The sequence below is a fragment of the Homalodisca vitripennis genome, chromosome 4 (genome assembly GCF_021130785.1).
Source record: "Homalodisca vitripennis isolate AUS2020 chromosome 4, UT_GWSS_2.1, whole genome shotgun sequence".
Lineage (NCBI taxonomy): Eukaryota > Metazoa > Arthropoda > Insecta > Hemiptera > Cicadellidae > Homalodisca > Homalodisca vitripennis.
The window spans coordinates 28,806,206-28,826,023 of NC_060210.1; the positions used below are offsets into that span (position 1 = coordinate 28,806,206).

At 30.2% G+C, this 19,818-nt stretch overlaps 2 protein-coding genes across 7 annotated transcripts in view; one reads left to right on the forward strand and one right to left on the reverse strand.

Annotated features, from left to right (window-relative positions):
- Positions 1 to 11,799, forward strand: part of LOC124359082 (TBC1 domain family member 14-like) — a 72,441-nt gene extending 60,642 nt beyond the window's left edge. For 2 of the 3 annotated variants that reach the window (XM_046811513.1, XM_046811514.1), the window contains exon 9: positions 318 to 11,799. In XM_046811513.1, the coding sequence (XP_046667469.1) occupies positions 318 to 505 (188 nt within the window). In that variant the 3' untranslated portion in view covers positions 506 to 11,799. The remainder of the gene's footprint in view (positions 1 to 317) is intronic. The other variant, XR_006922104.1, reaches the window with a different exon arrangement.
- Positions 11,800 to 16,765: 4,966 nt separating this feature from the next.
- Positions 16,766 to 19,818, reverse strand: part of LOC124359083 (hexosaminidase D-like) — a 53,788-nt gene continuing 50,735 nt past the window's right edge. For all 4 annotated transcript variants that reach the window (XM_046811517.1, XM_046811515.1, XM_046811516.1 and 1 more), the window contains exons 5-6: positions 18,991 to 19,094; positions 16,766 to 17,934 (exon numbers count right to left, since the gene is read on the reverse strand). In XM_046811517.1, coding sequence (XP_046667473.1) covers positions 16,977 to 17,934; positions 18,991 to 19,094 — 1,062 coding nt within the window. In that variant the 3' untranslated portion in view covers positions 16,766 to 16,976. The remainder of the gene's footprint in view (positions 17,935 to 18,990; positions 19,095 to 19,818) is intronic.

Below are 19,818 nucleotides of genomic sequence, written 5' to 3' on the forward strand. Positions count from 1 at the left end.
GTAGGGCTTCGTTGCAGCAGGGGAACTGAAATTCAGACGAAATCTTTCACCCTGTATAACTTGGTAACTAAGCATTTTCGGACCTATGTTAATTAGACCTTTTTTTCTTATTTTGATGTGAGGAATCACGCCCTGACTTATGGGCACCTTTTTTCAGAACACCCTGTATAATTAAATTTACTGTTTCAGTATCCATTCAGTTGTTTTCCTTAAATTTTGTTATAAATTACAATGACATGTATTTAACGGAGGTTAAATAAAAATTACTGTTTGGTATTTAGTTTTTAAATTGTTATTAAAAATTTATTTGACCACAGGCGTCCTCCACCTATGTCAAGACACTCTCCTCCAGATGGATTTTGTTCATGGTTCCCAATTTTTGACAAGGCTGCCAGATGACCTCTCTGGGGATCAGCTGTTCAAAAGCATCTCCTGTATCAAGATGGCTGTTGGGAAGCAATCTTTTCAAGACATTCTTGCTGCCAATTCCATTGATTGCCATTGAACTTTCTTTTATCTGTGTTTGTGTCTTTCCTTATACTTAAGAGACATAATGATTTTAAATATTGTATGGAGTCACAATAATTGTTTGCTTTTACAGAAGTAAAAACAATACATCACGCAATCTAATTTTACATTGATGTGAAGTACAATAAAACATCAGTAATCTCATAATTTTACATATTTATGTAGTTAATAAAAAATGTCCTATATTATAAGAATTTATTCATTATTTATTTTTGCGTATAGTTTATTTTAAAAGTATAATTCATTAACTTTGATTTTATGACTGCTTCAATGTTGGTGATAGTTACATCTAAAAAACATATGATTACAATGTACTGTTGAGTTAATATTTTGTAAAGATTTTAAAGACCAATCTCATTTTATCAATCTTCTATATTATCTATGAGAGGTATTTAACTTATTTTATATTGAAGCTTGAAATAAAAATATGTTGAAGAACCAATAATGCATTAACAGAAATGTTTGAAAAATTGTGCTTTTGATTTAAAAAGTACAATAAGTGTTAGTGAATCAAATATAAATAGCATATCATTAAAAATATATTAAATTAGAGAAATAACATATGAAGTAAGATGTCTGTTTATGTAATTGAAATTTTGAATTCACAAATGTTGACTACATAAACAATAAAATAAATTAAGTGTTGTTTATAATACATAGTTAATTACATAATTTCATCATTGCTTTTATTATTTCATTACTAGAAAACTATTGTGCAATCAGAACAGAATATAGTAAAATCATAAATGTGAGTTATTGGTATCTTACATCACTATCCAAAATATAGATTCAAGGTTAATTTTAAAGAGAACAACCTAGCAGTAACTAAATCCATAAAGTAATCTAATACATGTTGTGTTCTCTCCTATACATAGGTAAAATTCAAAAATATGTGTAAAATTAACACCTGAAAACAGATTGTATATATCTAGTAATAAGAAAATTTAAAATTGAAATATAACGAAGTGTTATATATTTTTTTTTACTAATTGCGGTTTGCATGAAAAATGAAAGTTATGAGTTGAGGATCATGTTGTTAGGTTGTTCTGTTATATGAGGAGTGCCGTCCGTGTAGTCTGTGTCAATATGTGATATGTTCTCTCCAAGCTTAGCTCATTATGCTTAAAGAGATGTAGATTTGTATTCATTTAAGTCTCCAAGACAGTTATAAACACTTTTATAAATGTTTAAATCGTGAACTATATTATGAAAGATGTAAGTTGGTGTGTGTTTTGTATATATTTATAACATGATTTTAGAAGTTTCATATTAGTGCAATTCTTCACATGACAATTATTTATTATTGGCAAAAATTTGCTTATTGTTGTATTATGTATATATTTATTTTTCATTGCTAGTCTTGGTAAGAGGTAATTGTATAAATTTTTAACTTTTTAACTACAAAATAATCAGTTTGAATAGGTTTGTTTTTGATTTTACAAATACAAAAAATATAATAAAAATAGTAATAAACTGAGAAATTGAAGTAAAGGCAACAAACATCACTATTATTCAATATATAATAAAAGTTGATGTACGTGAAGTACATATGGGTGTTGAGAATCTCTTGCTTTATTTTAATATGTGCTGAAAAGATTTAGAACATTTTGTCCTATACTCTGTCCGTATTTTATTTGAAACTTTGAACACAATTGTTGTACTTAACCTTTTCCACTTGGCTTTCTACAATTTCGTTATCTGCAGGATTTCTGATTTTTGGGTGTTCCCATGTATTCTTACTGTATTTGTATTTTCATGCAATCTGTTGACATTTTAAAACCAATCACTCACTATTTTATGTGGTGTAGGGAAAGAAATCAAAATATGTATGGTATAGGAGCCCAGAATCAGTTTGCATTGTATAACCATACAGTCTGAATATATTTAATTCAACAAGAGAATTTCCTCTAATAAACAATCAATTATCAGCAAGAGTATTTTAGGTGGAGGCCATAATGTGAAGGTAAAAAAGCTTAAAGATATCAAACATTTTTTTGTCCTAATTTTCTAAACATACTGAAAACTGACAGTCAGGCATGTAAATGAAAGTCAAATAAACATCAACTAACCATAAACACACTGATATTTGGTAGAAAGTTATGACTTTCAGTCCCTTTATATAGTTATCTTACAGTGATATAACAATAGGCAGTCTACTCAGATAAATAAGATCTTAAAAAAATTATAGTTTGATATTTTTAACCCCTTTAATGCCTTTCAGTTTCAAACTCCATAAAAATCAGCAGACATAAAAGATAGTCTTTTGGATTTGGATTTCTTTCTGTATATGTTTGGGTTTCTTTTCAAAAGAAATTTCTGTATTAATATCCTGAAAAACCAGATTTTGCGATTATACAATGCTAATTGGCTTTCAGCTCCAGGACTATTAGTTAGTTGTTGCCTTTTATTACTGTGAACTCAGCTGTCTTCTAATAACACCTGTCAGTTAATAAGCAACAAATTTACTGTACTTAACCCTTTGAGTGCTGTGGCATTGGCATATCAGACGCAGTAAAAACCTTGTTTATTGCCGGCGTCAATTAGCACGACAATCCATATTTAGATGATTTCTCCTAACACAGTTGAAATATCCTAATATTCAAATATTAGGTGGAGGCCATAATGTGAAGGTAAAAAAGCTTAAAGATATCAAACATTTTTTGTCCTAATTTTCTAAACATACTGAAAACTGACAGTCAGGCATGTAAATGAAAGTCAAATAAACATCAACTAACCATAAACACACTGATATTTGGTAGAAAGTTATGACTTTCAGTCCCTTTATATAGTTATCTTACAGTGATATAACAATAGGCAGTCTACTCAGATAAATAAGATCTTAAAAAAATTATAGTTTGATATTTTTAACCCCTTTAATGCCTTTCAGTTTCAAACTCCATAAAAATCAGCAGACATAAAAGATAGTCTTTTGGATTTGGATTTCTTTCTGTATATGTTTGGGTTTCTTTTCAAAAGAAATTTCTGTATTAATATCCTGAAAAACCAGATTTTGCGATTATACAATGCTAATTGGCTTTCAGCTCCAGGACTATTAGTTAGTTGTTGCCTTTTATTACTGTGAACTCAGCTGTCTTCTAATAACACCTGTCAGTTAATAAGCAACAAATTTACTGTACTTAACCCTTTGAGTGCTGTGGCATTGGCATATCAGACGCAGTAAAAACCTTGTTTATTGCCGGCGTCAGTTAGCACGACAATCCATATTTAGATGATTTCTCCTAACACAGTTGAAATATCCGAGTAACCACATAATTATCTGCATTGATATATTTCAATGTATTGATTAATGGGTGTTTTTTATTCCTGTTAGTCTCATGTCTATTTTATGTTGTTATGGTCTGTCAGCTGATGAATTTGTCAGGTGAGAATTACACATTTGGCTAGTAGCACTGTTTACTTCATTTTGCAATTGTTTTATGTAAAAGCAAAACATAAATCAATGCACAATTTACATTAATTATTAGTGTAATAATATCAATATTTATATTTGGATGTTTCTATAGCAGCGAGCTATTGTTTGTTTTATTGTTTCCAGTATACCTGCTGAGTGCATACAATTTTGACAATCTATTGTTGACCTTAGCTTATTATGGAAAAAGTATAATATTATACATGAATTTTATTTATAATTTCTCCACATGGTATAGCTACATAAATCTAAAAAAAAAATAATACAAATAGACAATTTTGAGTGAAACTCAAAAGTTTGTTGTAAAGGTAAAAAATGTTTGTATTTTGTATATTATTTTTGCCACAAGACATAGGTATCATATTCTTCATGTATTGCAAAAAAGGGGGGGGTTAACATAGCGGATTGGCTATACCACTCAAAGGGTTAATACCATATTTCAATAATTTAACATTAATAGTTTGTTTAGTAATATTAGCTTAAAGAAAAATTTGGGTTTGATATTTAAAATAATTGCAAATAGTTTCTTTTAAGTTTAAATTATAAATATGTAAATTTCTAATTAAATATGCTTCAAACAACAACGAAATGTTAAAAGGTACAATATATATATATGCAGTATATTGTCAATATTAATTATGTGAGTCTAAAGAGATAATCAATATTAACCTCTTAAAAGAGGACCAATGTATTTTGTAGTAAATAAGGGCAGTGTGCAGTTTTGGCCAAGGTGGAGCACCACATGTATTATAGGTGAGCTGGTGACCGCACAGTCTAAAATGCTGGGTTTGGATCTGATTTCGAGTTGAGCACAACTCTGAATCTTGTTTTTATGCTCTTGTTGTTATCATAGCACTTTTAGTTAGTTCTGTACTGACTCTTCTTTATTCTGTTTCATAAGATCCTCACACAAGTCAGTAGCCTATCAGGATGGGTTGTGTAAAGCAAAAAGACTTCAATCTGTCTTAAAAAAATACATGTATATATACACAAAATTTGGTTAAAAGATTAAGGTGGTACAAGTTGGTTTTTGAAAATATATTTTTAAATTTGAGAGTCACAGCCCGTAGAAAATTTCCTGAAGACAGGAAATATGGAAAAAATGTATTGTATTACTCCATGTAGACTTATAAGACATTTAAAGTATAAATTTTGGGCAATGTTTTTAAACAAACTGCCATATTTTTAATAGAATTTTTTAAAATTACATCTTTTTAAATAAAGTATTACTTAAAAAAATTAATTCTTTATAATTAAAGACACGTCATTCCCTTCAATTATCTTTCACATACTATAAAAAAAATCATATCCTTATCTCCAGCCATTTTTCTTTGTGCCTGATCATAACATGTCTCTAAATACTATTTTAATCCTAAATTTTCTTGTTAAACAATATAAATTTTGGTCTAGTTTTTTTATCGTCCTGGCAGGTATTTTACAAAAGAAATTTAAAATAACGATTAAAAAAACTACTCAATTAAATACAAATTTTACCACATTAATGCTGACTTACCTTATTTCTTTACAGGTTTGATATTTAAGTAACACTTAGGAAATGTTTTCTTATGGTTTTCAAAATGTGCTTTATTATGGTGCTCTGAGTAATAAAGTCATTATATCAAGATTGTGTTAGTGTTATTTATTCACAAGATATAGGAGATATAGTATTGCTGATTAATTGAATGATTGTACTGCTAAATATTTGCTATTCAGATTACAAAACATTTTATTTTCAGTAAGAAACTTAAGACCAAATGCTATCTGAAATATCACAAAAGTTACTTTCCAAAAAATGTAATACAAGATTTAGTTTATTAATATTGATTATAAAAAATTTGTTAATGATTTTATCTTTGAAACGCCACATCATTATTTTTGCTGTATACAAACACTTTTTTTAATCACGGCTATAAAATAGAAAGTTGAAAAGTTGCTACCTAATATAACGCCAAACCAGACTGGCTAATGGCGTGGTCTAGAGAGTAGAGTAGTAATCACAAGATAACAGAGTCAAGCAATGTCAAGTATGGTTGTTTCTTGAATGAGTGATGACTGAGTGATCCTGTTTTTGCAAGCAGCCTTCCTTCTACCCGACCATCTGCGGTAGTTCGGAAATCACCTTTAAGCTGTTGATGCTCAGATTCAGTTGTTGTTCATTTAAGACAAGAAGCTGAGGAAACCTCTTATTGCCCGTAGTCCTAAAAAGAATCTCTGATTTTGCTTTCAAAAAGAGAAAGAATATTCTGGATGTGTAAGTTTGGGGATCTCCTGTCAATATCGTAGGTTATATGTACCATAAGGATAACAGACACTATATCTAAATCATGTTACCTTGTGAGAAGGAAAGGCTAGCTTTGTTTCAGCCTCTTCAAGTCAAAGCAGTAAGGGGACAATACTCTCTCATGTTTAGGCTTCCAATAATTTTCAACATTAGGTAGCTCCAGTCACTCCAACAGCCATTCTCTGCAGTAAACTAGACCTATCAATCGACTCTTTTACTCAGATATCTCAACATTTGCAGTTAGTGATGTGCTGCTCTTTAACATCCATGGGGTTTTTTTTCAAATGTAAGTGACAAAACGGTTTATGCTTTATTTACTGAAGGGTAAAATAATGTATAAACCAGTCAGATGAGTCCTCTTGGAGTGGTTCATTTAATATTAGAGTGGTTTTTTTTAGTCCAAACGTCACCTAGTAACTGGGTTTTATTGCTTTGTAGTCCAAAATGGGAAGATACTATTCATCAGAATAGACAAAAATATAATAATTGATTCGATTCAAATCATTCTCATCTGTAGCCTACGTGATTTTGTTCATTTTCCAATAATTTAGATTATGATCTCACCCACTCTAAATAGATATAAGAAGTAACCCATTACAAAATATTTTATATTTGAATTACTAAAGTAAAGTAAGTGTTTTTATGATTTACCGTTTTATTTCTTAGAATTTAGTATATTTTAGTTTACAAAATGTGTACTAAAACAAACAAAAATAATTTTAAAAGTATCAAATGTAACACTAAGTATGATGTTCACTTTGAAAACAGGTTGTTAGTTGCATAATGTTTTGATTGTATTAGTTACACAGGAAATAATCATTCATACAGATATGATGTGTTGAGATTTGGGTATTATTTCAGTTAGTTTTGAGTTCCAACAATAGGACTGCACCATTTGACTTTCATTATTACCGTTCAATCATTTGCTACTTGACCTCTAACTCCAAAGATGGCAGTCCGAGCACTCAATTTTGCAATGTTTTCAATTTATAGCATTGCATGAATTATCTCTGTGTGACTAATACAATAAAAGATAATACTTTGTTTCAGTACGATTATATACATATCTTATGCATGTAGTAAAATGTTAGCATTCTATTTTTTAGAAATTTATGTACTACTGTAAATTTATATACATGGTTGGTTGTATTTGTACAAACCTTCTTTGATTAATGCAGTTGCTTTAAATTTTGATTGGTGCTTTAACCTTGCTTGAAATAATATATTTACTTCTCTTTATACTCTAACCCCGGTACTTGCTGCAGTTGATATTTTTACAACACAGGGCACTGAATACAGTTTTACAGTACAGATAAGCACCTTTGAAAAGATACAGATTTGTACTTTCAAAGTCTTGTTAATAATTAATTATTCATTTACACGCTATTTCTGTTCGTTCAATGTATTTGTTTTTCTCTGCCGATCCTATCTGATTTATTCAGAAAGTTATCACTGGAAAGAAGTTGACATTTAATTTTATCTACTTTGAATTAGTTGTAAAATTAGAATACTGAGGTTTTTGTTTCATTTATAGGCTGTGTTGGACAGGTGGTTAGTATAGCTAATCTGGTTTCACATTCTTCGTGAAATCTCAATAACACCATACAATACTTTTTAACACATTAACGGCTGTGCCGAGGCAACCCACAAGACAACCATGGTCGTTATGACAGCTTTTCGCGTGGAGTTAGCCGACAGCATCACTATGCAGCTGGTAGCCATTTTCTTTTGATTCCCGTTTGTGCTGCACTCTGACAGAACTCGATAAAATGATTTGAACTAGAAAGAGTTGGACATTTCGCAGGATGTTGTCTTTTGTTGTAAAGTGTTTCTCCAACTGAGATTGAAAGATTTATCAATTATTGACGCAATTTGTCAGGCCACTTTACCCAACAGGTTGTTGCTAACATATAAACTGGGTTATGTCGTTTGGTAATACAAAAAATAACTCTGTCTTATATTTTCATTCAGTTTATCACAAATTTTATTTTGCTTCATTTTATAAAATTAACAAACATTACTTGTGAATGTCTCTGAAACTTTTCTGACACAAAAATGGTTTTTGTGGGCATTCACTACTTAATGTAGTCACACCTTATAAGATGATATGTGTGTTATATATCTTGCCATATTATGTCCTATTTCTGCAGACATTCTTTTATAGCAAATTTTGAACAATTTTGTTGTTTAGCGTTTTCTAGCTCTTTCCCCAACAAAAGGAGATGACATCATTTAATGGGGATCAGTTGCTGTTATTCTCAGAGTATGTGGTTCTTTATGCACGCCTTTCAATGAACAGACCAATTTTTCTTTGAACTGAGTAATATTGTATGACACTATACTTATCTTGATGATAACGTATTAAAGATATTTTTTATTTGATTTGATTGAGACCACATGTTTCTTTTCCTGAGCATTAGGATTTGTCTTAGAGTTCAGGAAACTATTGTAAGCCAACCAACTGTTAAACACTGAAGTCCCAAGCGGAAGTTCCTCTCCTACTTTGTGTAACCATAGCATTGTCTTTTGTACTGTAGTGCTGTAGAATGACATTTGATCCGAAAGATCAGTCCCAACTTTTGCCTTATTGTAGTCAACGAAAATATTTTGGTCCACTGGTATTTTTAGGGTCAAGCACGGCATATTCAGACCTATGTATGTATAGAGCAGGTGTACTTCGCTCTTATCTTTCTATTTAATAACCACTATGCCTGATTGTTTTCTGAGCACACCATTTCAACCTTAAAAAGTTTTTGTTTTAAGAAGTGTTTTGACAAAAATCTTTGTGGTTCTTTCTCAAAGTACCAGCGAGATGTGTTTGATATGACATCAGATTGGCAAGTTCAACATAGGTGTGATAATTGTCAACATATAGGTTATGACCTTTATTCAAACTGTTTGTCATAAGCTCATTTACTACTTTGGCAGACAGAAATACAATGTGATTTTTCTGTAAAATGGCAGTAAAACACTTCCGAGAATGACTAACAACTTTACATGTAAATATTCGTGATGGGCTGAATTACACAATGCTTTATATATATGATACTAATAAACAAATCATCAAATTGTAGTTATTAGTGCCCAGTATAGAGAAAAAAAGCCAAAGTTACAAGAATCGAAATTAAAAATATTTGGTACTTTACCACTAAAATGTTATGTAAGTAGTCGCCAGTTAGCGTGTTAAACTAGACAAAGTTTGTTATCTTTTGTATATATCTCACATTCCCAAATTTAAATTATAGTGTCTATTTCCTAAGTATGTACAATTTATTTTCACAATTCATAACTTTAGCTCATGTAAAAATATACACAATATATTTTAATATTCTCTAGGTTTTGCTGAACAACATGACATCTATATAAATAAAAATATAATGCTGTTTGTAAGCACTTCACTTGAGAAATGCTGGACTGATTTGGTTATTGTTTTGTTTTAAACTGTTTAGTAAAATAAACCAAATTAGGTTTTATGGAAAGATAACTTTTAAAAGTTGGAAAAATGTATGTGTTTTAGAGTTCCCGCATGAACTAAACATTCCAAGTGATTTGAGAGGTAGTAGTGGATTGTAAAAAGCAATGATAATAGTGTTTGCTAACTTTTACTATAAACGGTGCCAGTGATGTATTTAATTGATTTGGTGTATTCTGACTATTATTTTAAAACTACCATTGGAATTCTGCAATTAACCAGGTCTATTCTATTCTTCTTAGACTTTTATTTTTCCCCTTGTATTATTTTAACATGTATAATTCAAGGTGTGGAAGAAGCATTCCTTGATAATCCGAATTGTCCCTTCTGCAGAACAATTACTTGAATAATACAAGTTTTAAAAAGGAAACTACCAAGAAATATAATGTGAGGTAGATAGTGTATTTTTATGCTGAATCATCCATCCCTCACCTTGCTTGCACATTTGTTTATTTTCCCATTTTAGTTTGTAAATGCAACGAGGCTCATTTTATTATTCCCATATAAAATATGTATTTATTCTCAGTGACTGTAATTTTGTTTTGTTTTAGTGAATGAAAAGCATTGTGCCATTTCCACAATGTTTTTGAGAATCCCTTTGTGTACAAGATTCTCACATGGCAAAACTTGTACATAAGGAAAAAGTTATTGTAGATCCAACTATGGTTGGTTTTAGAAAATGCTAGGTTGTAAACGTTCGGCATACCATCTTTGCCACTTCGCTCTCTCAATGATTGTGAAAAAAAGATAAGGAAAACATTTTATAATCATTATTGAAGAAAATTAAATGCCTTGTTGAAGTTAATGTTTTTTATCAGTTAATTGTAGTCTACTAAATTTCACTTTGTCTAACAATCAAGAAATATTTAAAAATTTAACATAATGTAAACAGTGCAGTTATTTACTAATGATAAAATGTACACCAATAATCAGTTATATAGATCGATGTAATCCACTTATTTCACTTGTACATTTTTGACACAACTATCGATAAAGTTTGAAGACATAGTATCACACGAATTCAAACATTAACATTTGATAACACTCAAATTTGTATAGTTACCCATGATATTAGCTTTATTAAGTGGTAACTGAATTGTGCTTCAAAATGTATGCAAATATAAAGCAATGTTTGTGCTACAATACTATCTCAGTACATATTCAATTTGACCTGAGCTACAGTTTCTAGCTTGTAACAAAGAAATATTACCACAGTTTCTGAATGCTAAGTAAATGAGCTTAAGTGAGCAAGCAGCTTCTACATAGGCGTTGGTTGAACTGTCACTGAATACCAGGATAATCTGATTAACTATAAACTGAAAGAATAGGAAGTATGTGATAAATATGTAAATGCAGTAGGTTTCTGAAGAGAGTTGAGCTCCAGCAGAACGAAATTATTTAAATATGATCAGTGGGATCAAGTTTTAAAAGAGAGTAGCAACTGAATGGTGTGGTTAAAACAAATAAACATATTTTAAAATTCACTCTATTCTATAGTACAAAAAAAATTATCAAATTGTGTAAAAAAAATGAAAGGTCTATTGTTGGGAATTCACTATGTATTTATTTGCTACTGTTATACATGCCTTGAACCTTATTGAAATTAGTGAAGCTGATTGATTATTGGTACAAATGATCCTTCCAACCCAAATATTCAATTAGACATTTATATTGTTAATATGTAATACAGTAAATAATATTTCAACACCTTTTTACTCTTAACAGGCTTATAATTTATATCAATTTGATCACTTGATGTGTCAATTATATAAATCCATCAGCAAGATACTCATTAAATTTGTTATTTTTATAGTATACATAATGTATTTTGTATAAATTTTGTGTATAAGATTTAGATGTAGCTTTAAATATATTTTATTTTGTGTTTGTAAAGTTATAATATTGTTGATTTAAAGCCATTTTACTTTTAAAGATCAAAACAGTTTTATTTGTTACTGCAAACTTAGAATATAATATTGTTATCATTTGTTAGTTTATTATTATCATGTATATTATGCCACCTGAATTGTTTGCCCACAAAATCATATTTATAAGTGATGATTTTAGAAATAAACAGATTAATATTTATGCTGTATATTCTTTTGATTGTAGCCTAAAATTACATTTTCAAATTAATGTAATAGACAGTTTAACTTTATTATAATAATTAAATTATAAACATACTAAGCTTTCTCCGAATATAATCAAAATAGAATTTTATATATATATATATATATATATATATATATATATATATATATATATATATATATGCCCTTTTAATTGATCAATTCTGGTATAGATGCCAGGTAAATAATTTGGTTTGTACTGGCTTTTTACTTTTGATTTTGAGTTCTATGTCAAGTCAATACACCAGATAAAGAGGTTTGGTACATTAAAACTATAACACCTCATCATTTTATATTTTTGGTATAAATTTGGTACACTCATAGTGACTACTGAGACTAAGATAAATACCAAATTATAGTGAAAATTAAAAATGGAGAGGCAGATTGAGTGTGTTGATTTGATTTGGAATGGTCCTTTTATGCTATTTTAGTTTTATTAAAACAAACATATGTTAGTGAAAATTGGAATCTTTTACAATTAAAACAATAAAGTAAAACACATGTCCATAAATGCTTTGTTTTCCATCTGTCTAAATGTGTATAGTAAAAATTTATTTTTATTTTTAAAATTTTCTGAAATTTTGTTTACATATTGTAAGTATCCTTAATCCTTTGCACTTAGATTTAACCCTAGAACTGGCAATGGTCTCATTCTGTACTGGCGGCTCTATTTTAACAGCCTCGCAAACGTTTCTTGTAATGTATCACATTTCATAACTGTTAGTCCAAATATAAACCATTATATGTCAAAGTATTTACAACTATATGGAGAGCATTATAATAGCAATATCTTAATGTTTCCATGGAAACATATTTTTACTTTTTTTTACAAAATGTAAGAAAAATGTTTTTTAGGAAATTTTGTTTGTAAATATTCCGTTGTGTAACTGCTTAGCAATAAGCTTTACATCAAAACTGTAAATGTATAACTTATTCGAAATTTTGTCCTGATTCCAAAAATATATAATTGTAGTAACTTTTACCTCAAAACGTATGTGTTACAGGGCTTTGTACCCATATTTACTTATTTTCAAAAATGCGTAAATTTCTAAATAAATATTATTGTTCGTGGGTAAACATAATCTCTTGACTGCATTTATACTTATATAAGTATGACAGACACAACAAAAATAAAATAAAATAATAAATTTTAATCTTACCTTATTTACATAATATGTACAATATATACAAAGTTTCATTTTTCACTCAGCGTCCCTAGATCCCGCCCTGCGAGCTCTCTAAGATCATTTGATGGGTCTCTAAAGTTTTCACGCATACTGAACAACAAACTATAACCTAAGAAAGCTAAAAAAACAATAATAACAACACCAAATACTATTGGATTCTTAACCTCAAACACAAAACCCGGTACTTGTTTACAGTTTCACAACAATGTCGTTGACCCGTACTATGTTCACGTCAGCTGTCCAAATAAACGATGTTTTACGGTAAACAAAGAAGACAATAATCGAAGTAAGAACAGTAAATCGGTACTATAGTTATTGCTCTTTCAGAATATATCAAATAAAAATCATTTATATGACCGTAATTGCCTACAATTTCAATAACGGTACATGTCTACTTTGGCGACGAATATTTGTCGTTGCCAAATCGAACGGACCTTTTGCGACGAAAATTCGTTTCATACCAGCTGGAGGGTTAAAATTAAAATGTACTCTCAGCTCTTTGGGCCAGTATGTGTGACCTGAGGCACTCTGTGCTTGGTCGGAGTTTTATGACTATTTCCGTTTTCTCAGTTAGCCACACCGCTCTTGATGTCCCTTGTTTTTCCATTCAGCTCTTCAGCCACTGTATTGCAGTGATAAAATTTAGTCCTATCCAGTTTTGACTAGAATGTGCTGCAATCTCTTGGACGTATAAGTAACTAAATCAATATTTCTCCATTCGGGGCACATATCATAGTAAACATTATTCAGAGTAGCTTTACATAGATTTTGTATTTTAAATCAGCTTATTGCAATTTTTCTCGTAGTAGCATTTTCATAATATAACTCTCTACAGCTAACCCAGATTTTATACAAGACTTATATTTCAATAGCATTCTTTTATATGTGAAATTTTATATTTTAAGTGACAGATTCAAAGTTGATGTAAAATAGCAACAAATTATGAGTTGAAACTTATGTAGTATGGTTCTGTGTTTCTTAACAAAGTAATCCTGTAAAAACCACAACAATAGTACATAATTAGAAATTAAGAAAAATACTTCCATGATTCAATTCATAATTTACCTTTGGCAAAGATGGTGAAAAAATGAAAACGTGAGTATAAGAAAACATTGCAAGCCTTAGGCATATATTTTTTTAGAAATGAGTTCAAAACAGTCATTCTTCCTATTCTGGTAGCAAAGACATTGCACATATATAAAATAATAATGATGAAGAAGTTAACTTTTCTCCTGCAATAGGATGGTTTATTTGCTGGGAAAAAGACAGCTAAATATTCTGGAAAAACAAACGACTGAGAAACTAAAATTGACTTATTATAAAATGAACAATAAAAATAAAGAAGCTACAGTTGTTGGTAATAATGCGGTGGCCAAGCAGGTCGTGATTCATATATCTCAGAATGACTAGAACACTGACACTTGATGTCCCTTTGCTTACAAAGTGAATGTGACTGCATATTATACTTTGTTAAAAAAATCATGTTTTGTCTGCATCTATATTTTTTTCATAAACATCATTATGATTAAGATGAAGAAAAAGTTACAAATATTACATTTTTGTGTCCTTGCCTAAGATTACTGATATTAGCCTCTCTTTCTTATAAGGTCAACCCTGATCATTTTGAAGTCCTGACCAATTATTGGTTCTATTATTTTATGTATTTATAGGAGGTTATACACTTATGCTTAGCGGTGCATAAACATTAATACTTACCTAAATGTTATGCAAAAGAAATCTTTTGGGAATTTTGGAATGGATTTGAATAAAATTTAGCAATGAAATACTATTAAAGAAAAGTATCTAAAATATAATTTATTATGACTATAAGTCTATATAATTTATGCTTATTTCAAAACTCTACAGTACACACAATACTGCACAGCCACGTATATGCTAGTTATGTTCTAAATGTTTATATATTTAACTTATTGCTTTTGTATAGTCTGACTTCTACACTCAGCCGTTGGCAATGTTGTAGTCATTCTTCTGTCTTGCAAATAAGACTATTTATCAAGACCTGGCATCAAGCCTACTTGCTTCTTATTTTGTTCTATTTTGTCTAAAAATAATGCAAGTGTTCTTTTTTAAGGAACCATTTGGCAACCTAACAGATAATGTTGTCTAACGGTTTGATTTCTATATTGTTGTCTGAGTTCGAGTAGAATCAATAACTAAAGATGAGACTAGTTATGCTACCATGGCTTTTGTTGAGAACTATGAAAAGAATAAATAATTTTATCAAAAGATATTAATTATACCAATCCTGCATTCCACATATACAAATGTTTTTAGGGAAACATTTTGTCTTTTAGTGACACTTCAGCCCAGGGAGGATAAAATATGAACCAATCTTTGCCTCTAGAACACATTTTGAGTGCTTTTCTAAACTCTCTCTGTGTGTGTAAGTGGTAGTACAACGGATCAAGTTTTGAACCAACAATCTTCAAATTTCTTACAAATCTTCCTATTTGAGTACTGTAATTCTGAATGAATTTCATAACGGGAAAATGTAATAAACAAAAGTGATTTTGATAATTTGTATCTAAACAAATGTTAGTTCCCAAGAAGTGTTTTTCAGTTTAAGATTTAAATTTGTCTTTAAAGGCAATTTTATCTCCATGTTGTTTCAACTTAGATTAAAAATTAAAATTGATTTTTAAAGCACAAAAAGGAATGCGATTGAATTTGTCAGCTTACGTGTTAGTTGAACATTAATATTGTGTTATCTAATGAACAGTTGCTCCTCCTGCATAGTCCAACAAAACTAGAAAGCCAAAATGGTTTAATATACTAAAAGTTTATATGCAAGGAAGTTCACTCTATTTTCGTAAGCAGTCCTGAGCTGTCAGACAGATAATTTTTAATTCTTGGCATTGTGTATGATCGAATGGTACATAACCTCTAAGGGTTTCATAGTGGTAAGGAACATTTCTTCTACAGGTGACAACAGGAATAAAAACTGAAAAATGGTTGTTTCTTGAAGTTATTAGAGATCAAACTGCAGTGTATATACTCCAACGGCTATTTCAGAACTTGTATAACCTCTTCAGTCACGTCACATGAATCCACAATGGAAGTGACAATTGGAATGAACTGGCTAATTATGGGTTCATAGATAATTATCTCCTGGATGGAACTGCAATGTTGCAGTTGCATGATACCTTGAACGTGACCTGTTATCTCTCGCTTAAATAGTTATTTAGATTGGTTGATCAATTTAAACTAAACCTGCATGCAACATTTGATGAAGATTGGTTGTCATTAAAAATGTGACTCTCTATTTTTACATGCACACATGCATATGCCCCTACACACACAGACACAATGAAAAACAATTGATCTAATAGACATTTATCTGGGCCCTTATCTAATGCTCTACTTAATCAATAATATTTTGAAAGGTGAATAAATTTAGTTTTTTTATGATGCCTCTGTTGGAAACTTTAAAAGGATAAACAATAACAAATTATAGTTTGAACAATTGAATAAAAATAGTACTGGTACAATTTTTATTTCAGAAATTTTTTCAACAACTTATTACTTTACTTAGAAAAATTATAAAAAAACTTCTTTCAGTTGGTTCCTGACAATAATTTTATTGAGTGTTTTTATAAACCATGAATGTAAATATAGGAAAAAAGTACAACATAAAAATAATTTGGGTCTAATATCGTAATATATATATAGATCTATATTACAATGGATGCAGGGAAAGGAAATTGTTTACGAAATAAATATAGGTAAAAAAGTATTACATTTTATTATTTAATATTACACTATACAATGTTACGATATTATTTTAAAAAATTCTTGAATACATCAATTCCTTATGAAGGAAATTAAATATACAAACATTAATACTAATTAATATTCAAATTATGTACACAATCTGCTTGGTCCCTTAGTTACAAAACTTTTATTGCCTTAAGTACTAATATTCTTAAATTTAAGAAAAAGGCCGTCTTGGCCAGGTTCTTTTCAACAGAAGTTTGTTACTAATAGTCTCCAGGTAAGTGAGTTTCTCATCCATTGGCACAATTCTCTGCTCAATCCATTCCTCAATAGTATGATCATCAAAAAACTCTGAAAAAGTGTCTTTAGTTTCATTTCTAAATCTTTTGATCTCTTTTATCAATTGGTAGCCTTCAGTCAAACGGTATTCTTCCAGAACACGATATGGACTTGTAAAATTGTACTTCACATTGTATGGAGTCATCCAGGCTTTCTGTTCAGTAACGACTTTATAGAAGTGGTCTACTTTTGACTTTAAACTCATGTACTTAGAAGTCACAAGGAATGCTTTCAGACCGGGGAAAGAACAATCTAGAGCTAGAGGTCTGTGGTTTGAAGACATAAGGTCAACTGTAAGCTTTGATCTTGGTCCACATTTCAAAGTCCGTTTCCACATATCTAAGACTATGTTGTCACTTTCTTGTGTAGATACAAGAATTAAGTTGAGCAATAGGGAAGGGATGGAGGGAGGAAGAAGTTCACAGAGGATTGCAAAATGGTCATACCTTGACCAGCCGGTCAAGACATACCCAGCAATCTTGGTATCAGTGTTGCTTCTGGCAAGAAATCGCAGCCAAGATTTCTGGTTGTTGTAATGGAGGCGGACATCAGGGAGGACTGAGGTGGGAAGGTTGGCACCCTTGAATGCTCCTGCAACCCAGATACGAGGGAAGGTCTTAGAGTACCAATACCACAAGTAATGGGGCACCAACCGAGTGATATTATCACTATAGGCCCATACCATGGGCTCTACCAGCACTCCCAGAGAGCTCCTAGAGAGATATACAGGGTCCCAACGTCGCAGCATATCATCCCAGATTATAGGGGTAACCTCAGGGTATTCTGACTTAACCAGTTCTGCCACCTGTGTCACATGCTCTGTAAAGATTTCCCTGCAACATAAAAATGTGATTTAAAAGAATTTTAAAACCTCAATTAAAATAACTTAATGATAAGCATATCACATGAAATAGTATAAGTAAGTGGTGTAATGTTATGCATCACTTAAGATTTCAGCAATATTTTTTATTTCAATAATGATGTCACTTTTTATTTTTGCATCTTTTGTTTACAGTTATTTCTACTATTTAATTTTATTTTAGTTCAAGTTTCAACATAGTGATTTTTTTCACCTAGGCTATATAATGAGTTTTATTTTACATAAATATTATATTAGGTTTGTATAATATTTATGTTATGCTTATGCTGTATAATGAGTTATGCTATCTTATTATGTGCTTGTAAATAATTATTGGCATAGATTTGACCAAAATTAAACAAGACAAGAAATCAATTTAGACATAATAATAATGGCTTACAAATTCCTTCAAATTTTATAATCACATATAGTGGACTGATAGCATGAGTCTGATATAAAACTACAAGAATTAGAAACCTTTCAAAAATATAAATAACAATAAAGAGTGTAATATTAGTGGAATAAAATATGAAAAATTATTAAATTCAGTTGCAAATTATATTATTGATTAATTAACACATTAGCCAAATGCTGATACTAATTATTTTATGTACCAGTTTTTAAATTTAAATCCTAACAGTAGGCCTATAGCAGCAAATAATAAAACTCATGAGGAATGAGTAAATTTATTTGTGGTATTCTCTTTTCTATATTTTATAAAACATATAGCAACAGCATTTAATTTATATTGTTAATAGGCACTAAATACGAATTTTTAATTATTGTTTATTTCTTTATTAAGTATAAAATGTTGAGTACCATTCACTGGATCACCCATCAAATCCAAATATTTGAAGCAAATGAGTTGTAAAGAACAAATATGTAGCCTTTGAAAACCTATTTAGTTTTATTTAGTGTAGTTTGTATAAAAGTCCATCTTTGATAACCTGTGGACAGTCCATGGATATTGAGACAGTTTGAATTACTGACAAGAATCACAGAATCGGCATGGTACATATGTTTATCTCACCTGCCACCTCGACCGGAGTGGGTACACCTGGGGCACACAGCCAAGTGATACACCTCGTCACAGCCGATGTGCAAGTATCGTGCCCTGCTGTGTAATCCCATAACCTGCAGAACAGGTAAATTTAAATGTAGGTCCTACATTTCTGGTGAAGTTTCTTTTCAAATCTTTCTCTGAATATACTAAATATTGTGACTCAGGAAGCCATTTGAGGAGAGTGTACAAAAAGAGATAAACTTATTTTTAAAATAAAATTGATTTTGAGATAAGTTTTTATGTTTTTTAATTACAGGCATATAAAAACAGAAAGTATCACAAATCTATTAAAAAATGATAAATATTTACTTATTGTGAGTCATATTGCTTACAATACATTCATAATTACCAGTGGTAAAGTCAAGAGGGTTAATAGGGGTTACAACACCCCTTTAAAGTCTAATATAAGAGCCTCAAATATATTCAGTAAAAGAAAAAACATCTGAAAAAAGTAATCCTATTTATTATAGAAATGGAAAAGTTACAAAGCGACTAATAAAAGACATAACTCACAATTATGGACTTATCTGAAGTTGTAAATTCTTTACTTATTGTGTATCCATTTAGATACATAATCATGATCTTTTCACTCTCCAAGTTGTCATACACTCACTATGTACTTCCAAGAAAATAGTTAAACTAGCTAGCACAATAACTATTAAACCCATAACAGTTATGGGCTGCAGCTTTAACTGAGAGGTCAGGGATTCTATTCATGGGGAGATCTCCGAAAATTTGCAAATGGGTTTGGACAGTTTTTTCCCATAAAATATTTAGCATAATCAATTTAAAATG